Consider the following 7,288-nt stretch of genomic DNA (forward strand, 5'->3'; position numbering starts at 1 on the left):
TATCTCTGGACTTAGATCTATGTTTAGACTTATTACAACCTTTTGAGTTTTGACATCTGTCGATGTTTATACCCATGTTTTCTGTAACCAGAACTTGATTCCCAAGGTCTACATCTTTTCACATTATTTTTTCATTAAGCATATTGTCATTTACCATCTCTAATGTTACCTTATAATTAGGAGCTAAATTAAAAACAGACACAACTAGAGTATTTTAACTGTCTGGTAATAAACCTAAAAGAAACAACGCATTCATTTCATCATCCATCGTAAGCTCTATAGTAGTCATCCGATTGAATATATCTTAAAAATCACTCAAGTGCTCTGTAATCGATCGTCCATTCTTGTACTGTAAAATTACAAGCTTTTTAACAAGCATAACTTTATTCATACATATTTTTCTCTTATACAATGTTGCTAATTTTTTTCAAACAATGTGGGCATATACCTCCTACGTTACATGATGAAACACGCTGATATCAATCCATTTTTTTATTGTAGCCAGTGTCTTTCTACCTAACTTCCTCTAGCTTTCATCTTTCATATCTGTTAGTTTAGTCGAATCATTCAATATCGACTCATACAAATCTTTACAGTATAAATGATCTTTCATTATAGGCTTTCAAATTGAATAATTTTATGCTGTCAATTTTATCGTAGAATATGTATTACCCTACATAATCTCAAATAGAATTTACTTCTATCTTGGGTTACTTCTGTATCGATGTCTTAAAATAACCCTTACTCTGATACCACTTATTGGGCCTAAAGTAATAAACACAATAATGCAGAAACAATATATTGCAATAAACTCGTAGCAATAGACAACAATCAATAATGCAAAACGTAGGAAAAATAAAACACACCAAGATTTACGTGAAAAACCCTTCAGTGTAGAGAAAAAAATCACGAACCCTCAGAAAAATCTCCACTATCAAATAATGGATATACAAAGTTCTTCTCTAGCTAAAACTAGAGCTAATCAACAACTAAAGATACAATTGAAGAAATCTCACCAAATAGGCAACTCAACAAATACACTCTGGATTTGTTTCTAGAGAACTTCAAACCCGATCTTTACCATTCAGAATGTAGAACTTTGAATTATAAACTTGCTGACAAAGTTTTAGCTCAATCAGACCACGGATCGACTTTCGTTCAACCAACTCTCCCTTATTTTTTTTCTCTTTATTTTTCTTGATTTTTTTTTCTTCTTGGTTTTCGACACCACCTTAAAACAACTCCACTTTTTTTTATTAAATAACTAGGGCTCTGTGTAAAAAGAAACCAAGGCTCTTGACTTTTGATTGGTCTAAAACCAATTATATGGGGCTAAATCCCATTTTCCTAACAGATTCCTCATCCCTAAGGGCAAATCGTATACCCTAATCCAGAATGATGCTTTTGAAAGATAATGTTCTGGTCTTCAATCACCATTGTAATTGAAAAAAAAATATTAATTGCTTATCGAAACTCCACGGGGCTCCTTCCATTACCCTCCTCTTATCCGCCCCGGAGGAGAATTTAAAAAGAAAAAGATTTTCTTCTAGATTCATAATAACAACATCCTTCGTAATCCTCCATATAAGTTTCAATGTCGTTTTCAAAGCTTTTTTGTTGAAAAGACATTGAGTCAACACCTTATCGACTAACCATGCCTCCGTCGCTCTGCCATTATTCCCTGTATCATCTAATGGTGCTTCTACTCCCTCCTTCTCCTCTTCCATTAGCGGAAGGTTTTGCCACAGTTCATCCAAATCCTCTTCAGCACTCATTCTCCTCCAAACTACTATGTCAGATTGCTTAACTAAACTAGAACTAATCCTCAAAGATTGCTTCTAATACAACTTTTAGAATCCTTGCTTGAAAAAAACCAAGACTCACTCACTCCTATAGAGCAAACTGTCGGAAGACTTTTCTTAATTTCCTTCACAATTCTTTTAATTATAAAGAAGTCATTTTGTAATTTTACTTAATATTTAACACCATTAACCTTCTTTATGACGGTTGTAAACCTCAAATTATAGGTGGACAAAATTTTTCTACATAAAAAAGTTGAATGTAAGAAGAATGTACGTGGAATTTATCTTATTAATACATGGCGTTTGGAAGTTAGGTTTAGGATAACGTTATTAGAAAGTACATGGAGTTTCAATGTTGTTTTCAAAGCTTCTTTGTTGAAAGGACGTTGAGTCAACACCTTACCGACTAACCATGCCTTCGTCGCTCTGCCATTATTCCCTGTATCATCTAATGGAGTTTCTACTCCCTCCTTCTCCTCTTCCGTTAGTCGAAGGTTGTGCCACAGTTCATCCAAATCCTTTTCAGTACTCATTCTCCTCCAAACTACCGTGTCAGATTGCTTCTAATACAACCTTTAGAAAACTTGCTTGAAAAAAACCAAGACTCACTCACTCCCACGAGCAAACTCTCGAAAGACTTTTCTCAATTTCCTTTACAATTCTTTTAATTATAAAAGAGTCATTTTGTAATTTTACTTAATATTTAACACCATTAACCTTTTATATGACGGTTGTAAACCTCAAATTTTAAGTGGACGAAATTTTTCTTCAAAAATTATAAATAAAAAAGTTGAATGTAAGAAGCATGTACATGGAGTTTGTCTAATTAATACATGGCGTTAGGAAGTTGGGTTTAGGATAACGTGATGGGGAATAAAGCAGTGGAGGAAATGGGTTTCTCCATACAAAGTCGAAAATGGTGGGGACACGCACACAAGGACACACCATAAAGGAAAACAAGCTTCGACGACATTTCGCAGTCTACCCTTCCTTACTCACATGCTTCAATTTTTGTTACTCCTTATTTAATATAATTGAAGAAATATTTAGTATTATTTTTTAAAAAACTTTTTATTTATAGTAACATAGTTTAATTTTTAACTATTATCTATTTAAAAAGAAAATTATTAATGTAATACATATCATAATTTTTAATATTATATTTGATTACATAATTATATAATATTACAAAATATTATGTTAACAATATTATATGTTTAAATATTTTCTGATAATAATTTTCTTAAAGCTGTTCAATAAAAGTTCAATTTTGTATAAAAAAATCATAATTTAACAAAATTATAAACATTAAATTTTAAATTTATTAAGTATAATTTTCTAAAAATAATTTTAAAATGTCATTCATATTTAAAATAATTTTAAAAAGAGTTAGTCTAAAGTTCATATTTAATGTTATACTTGATAATATTAAATATAATATTATGATATGATTAAAAAACATAAAAATAATATAATTTAAATTTTTAATATAAATTATATATAAATTTAATAAAATTAAAATATATTTTATATTTAAATATAAATATAAATTATTAATAATAAAATTTATATTTTACGTATATTTAACACAAAATATTATAATATAAATTCATATACTAACATATTATCGCTTAATTAGCACTAAAATAGAAATTGTTTAAAACCTTGGATTAATAATTTGTTGGCTTCGCTTATTGTATAATAGACCATAGAAAGCGCAAAATTTGCAGTGTTTTAAGAATCTGGTAAAAGCAAGGAAACGCAATAAAAGTCTTCCATCAATCACTGCGCGTCTGAAATTGCAGACTTCTTTTGTTTTTAAAAAAAAAAAAAAAAAACTCCTCCTCCGATCCTGTCCAGTCGGCTCTGTTACAAAAAGCCAGCACCACCACCACTACCCCCCCTGTCCTGTTCTTTTCTGCTCTCCCAAACTCAGATTTTATCAGTTCATTATCACACGCTCTTAACTTGGTTGGTTCAACCCACGAGCCTTGGATTGTTTGGTCTTCCTTTCCTTTTACTTTTTATTTATTTGTTTATTGTTGATATCTATCTTTGAGCCTTTGTCCAACATGCAATTTTACTTTTATTTCTGTTTGTTTTAGTATTAGTTTTTATTATGTCATAGCACGATCTATGTTTCCTGATCTGATAACCAAAACACAAACTTAACCGCCTGTTCTTCTTACGGTCGTATTTCTTTTCTTCATATGTAGATCTAATCAATGGAAAATGAATTCCCTTTTTGCCCCATCATTTAAATTTCAGTTTAACTTGTTTGATGATTTTGATTTTTGATAATGGGTGCAGATATTTTGTGTAAGTGAGAAGGGCAGGCAAAGCAAAGGAAATGGCAAGTATAGACATTGATGGAATCTTGAAGGAGCTTCCGAACGATGGTCGTGTCCCAAAAACCAAGATCGTTTGTACTCTCGGGCCCGCTTCACGTTCTGTAACCATGATAGAGAAGCTGCTGAGGGCTGGGATGAATGTTGCTCGTTTCAATTTCTCTCATGGCAGCCACGAGTACCATCAAGAGACCTTGAACAATCTCAGGGCTGCTATGCAAAATACCGGCATCCTCTGCGCCGTCATGCTTGACACCAAGGTCCATTTTCCTACTATTATCTCCTTGTTTTATAACTTAAGCATTTTCTGCCTGAATTTGTTTATAAATATTGAAGCTGTGTTTCTGTACATTTAACCCAACATGCCAATGTGGAATTTTTTTTTTTTTTTTGTAATATCTAATGAACTTAAAGTGAAAGATAATGGGCCCTAGGAATTTCTGGATTTTTTTTTTACGTCTTTGTTCTCAGCTCTTCTAACATGTGTATTTGACTGTGCTTTGCTGTTGCAGGGACCTGAGATTCGAACTGGATTCCTAAAGGATGGGAAACCTGTTCAACTGAAGGAAGGCCAGGAAATTACTGTGACTACTGACTATGATATCAAGGGGGATGAGAAGATGATCTCCATGAGCTACAAAAAGTTGGCTGCTGATCTGAAGCCCGGAAATACCATTTTGTGTGCAGATGGTACAATCACACTAACAGTGTTATCCTGTGATCCTGCTGCTGGGACTGTGAGGTGCCGCTGTGAAAACACTGCAATGATTGGTGAGAGGAAAAATGTCAACCTTCCCGGTATTGTGGTGGATCTTCCCACACTCACTGAGAAGGATAAAGAAGACATCTTGGGATGGGGAGTCCCCAACAGTATTGATATGATTGCTCTTTCATTTGTACGCAAAGGTTCTGACCTTGTTAATGTCCGTAAGGTCCTTGGTCCCCATGCAAAGCAGATTCAATTGATGTCGAAGGTATGTTGATCTGTTTCACCTTTAAACTATGATTAATAATGAGATGCTATGTGGTTTCTTTATGCAATTTAATTGTTAATATTGAGGTTTGTGGTTGCTGCTGTTGCTGATACACTTATTCAAGCAGAGCAGTTCCTTCTGTTCTTGCAGAGAACAATTACTGCTTGGTCACACAGACTATGCGCCTACTTAGTCGTTGTTCTGCATTTCCCGTAGCATATGATTTTCATCTTAAGAGAGTAAGACCCAGGGTGATATATTTTTATATGAGAAGTAACTTAAATTTATCCTTAGTAGTTTGTTTTTCAGATTTAATATTGTGTATCAATTTGCAAAATCCACCTGTTTGATGAACTTTGTCTGTCTGCATATGGTGTTCTTGCCTGGATTTCGGTGTGCGTCCCATGTGCCAAAAAATTTTGGGCTCTGCTTAAATATTTATGGGACACATTGCCAGCTTTGAGATTGTTTGTTCCTTCTTTCTTTCCTTCTGAATACTCTAGTGTTTCATGGCTATAATGAGTCTTCTTATTTCTGTTATTGGACTAACGAGTGATATGGCTGTTATGATTCTTTTAGGTTGAGAACCAGGAGGGTGTCATCAACTTTGATGAGATCTTGCGTGAGACTGATGCATTTATGGTCGCCCGCGGTGATCTTGGAATGGAGATTCCAGTGGAGAAGATCTTCCTAGCACAAAAGATGATGATATACAAGTGTAATCTTGCAGGCAAGCCTGTTGTTACTGCCACTCAAATGCTTGAATCTATGATTAAGTCTCCAAGGCCAACCCGTGCTGAAGCTACTGATGTCGCTAATGCTGTTCTTGATGGTACTGATTGTGTCATGCTCAGTGGTGAGAGTGCAGCTGGGTCCTATCCAGAGCTTGCTGTGAAGATTATGGCTCGAATTTGTATCGAGGCAGAATCCTCCCTTGACTATGGAGCAATCTTTAAAGAAATGGTTCGTTCAACTCCACTTCCAATGAGCCCATTGGAAAGTCTTGCATCCTCAGCTGTACAAACAGCTAACAAGGCAAAAGCTAAACTCATTGTTGTTTTAACTCGTGGTGGAACAACAGCCAAGTTGGTTGCCAAGTACAGACCAGCAGTTCCTATCCTATCCGTGGTTGTCCCAGTCTTGACAACTGATTCATTTGATTGGACCTGCAGTGACGAAAGGCCGGCAAGGCATAGCCTGATATATAGGGGCTTGGTTCCTCTACTGGCAGAAGGCTCAGCTAAGGCAACTGATGCAGAATCAACAGAGGTTATCTTGGAAGCAGCTTTGAAGTCAGCCACAGAGAAGGGTTTGTGCCAGCCTGGTGATGCCGTTGTTGCACTTCACCGTATTGGTGCTGCTTCTGTTATTAAGATCTGCATAGTGAAGTGATGTAGAGATATGCAGCATCCATTGATCTTTCAAAGGTGGTTATTTATATTTGCTTTCATGGTCTTTTATGATTGTTATATTATGCCAGTTCAATTTTAGTAGAGGATTCAGCCGAGACCTATTGTCCTGAGCTATTGATATAGGATTCTATTTTGTTTGTTTCGCTTAAATTATGTTGTGATGATGGATTTCATCATGCAGCCTGGTATAAAATAACAAGAAGGGGTTGAATATATCTTGATAAAGGTCACTATATTTATACATCACCGAAGTTTAATTTTTACCATCACCAAATTAAGTTGTATTTGGATTCGATAATTCACATATCTCTGTGGGGTTTGTTTGGTGCTAAATATAAATATATAAAATATAAAACTTATCGAATTCATGAATTTGTGTGGGTTCATTTGTTTTCGTATTAAATATGTATAAAATATAAAAAAAAAATTTCATTACTATCTTTTTAGTTAAATCTATATTCATCCGCGTGTTTCTCTCCCTTCTGATCACATTCCATGTTAGTTTACTTAATAGTTATAATCACTATCTCCCACCTCCGAAAGCATCATAAGTTTCAAAAACCAAAAAATTTCATCAAGAATTTTAGCTATTTATTAGAATCTAATTCAGTTTTTATTTGAAACTCAAACTAATTTATGACTTCGTTTTAGTTTCGATATCTGTCCATTTCCTAGCCAAAAATTGAAGATTTTCCGTATTACTAATTTGTACCAAATTAACAATATATTAGGAAAGATTTGCATTAGATGCC

General features: G+C 34.2%; 1 protein-coding gene across 4 annotated transcripts; it reads left to right on the forward strand.

Annotated features, from left to right (window-relative positions):
* The first annotated feature begins 3,530 nt into the window (after positions 1-3,530).
* Positions 3,531-6,749, forward strand: LOC111294602 (pyruvate kinase, cytosolic isozyme-like). Of its 4 annotated transcripts, none has more exons than XM_022888034.2 (4): positions 3,531-3,805; positions 4,113-4,410; positions 4,663-5,124; positions 5,704-6,749. In XM_022888034.2, the coding sequence occupies exons 2-4, from the start codon at positions 4,153-4,155 to the stop codon at positions 6,514-6,516; spliced, it is 1,533 nt and encodes a 510-aa protein (XP_022743769.2). In that variant the 5' UTR covers positions 3,531-3,805; positions 4,113-4,152; the 3' UTR covers positions 6,517-6,749. The 4 variants fall into 4 exon arrangements, with proteins under 4 accessions (XP_022743769.2, XP_022743772.2, XP_022743762.2 ...); XM_022888037.2 differs by having other exon boundaries at positions 3,531-3,800; XM_022888027.2 differs by having other exon boundaries at positions 3,531-3,773.
* The last annotated feature ends 539 nt before the right edge of the window (positions 6,750-7,288 follow it).

Source organism: Durio zibethinus, chromosome 16, assembly GCF_047325235.1.
Source record: "Durio zibethinus cultivar Kanyao isolate XHJ-2024 chromosome 16, ASM4732523v1, whole genome shotgun sequence".
NCBI lineage: Eukaryota > Viridiplantae > Streptophyta > Magnoliopsida > Malvales > Malvaceae > Durio > Durio zibethinus.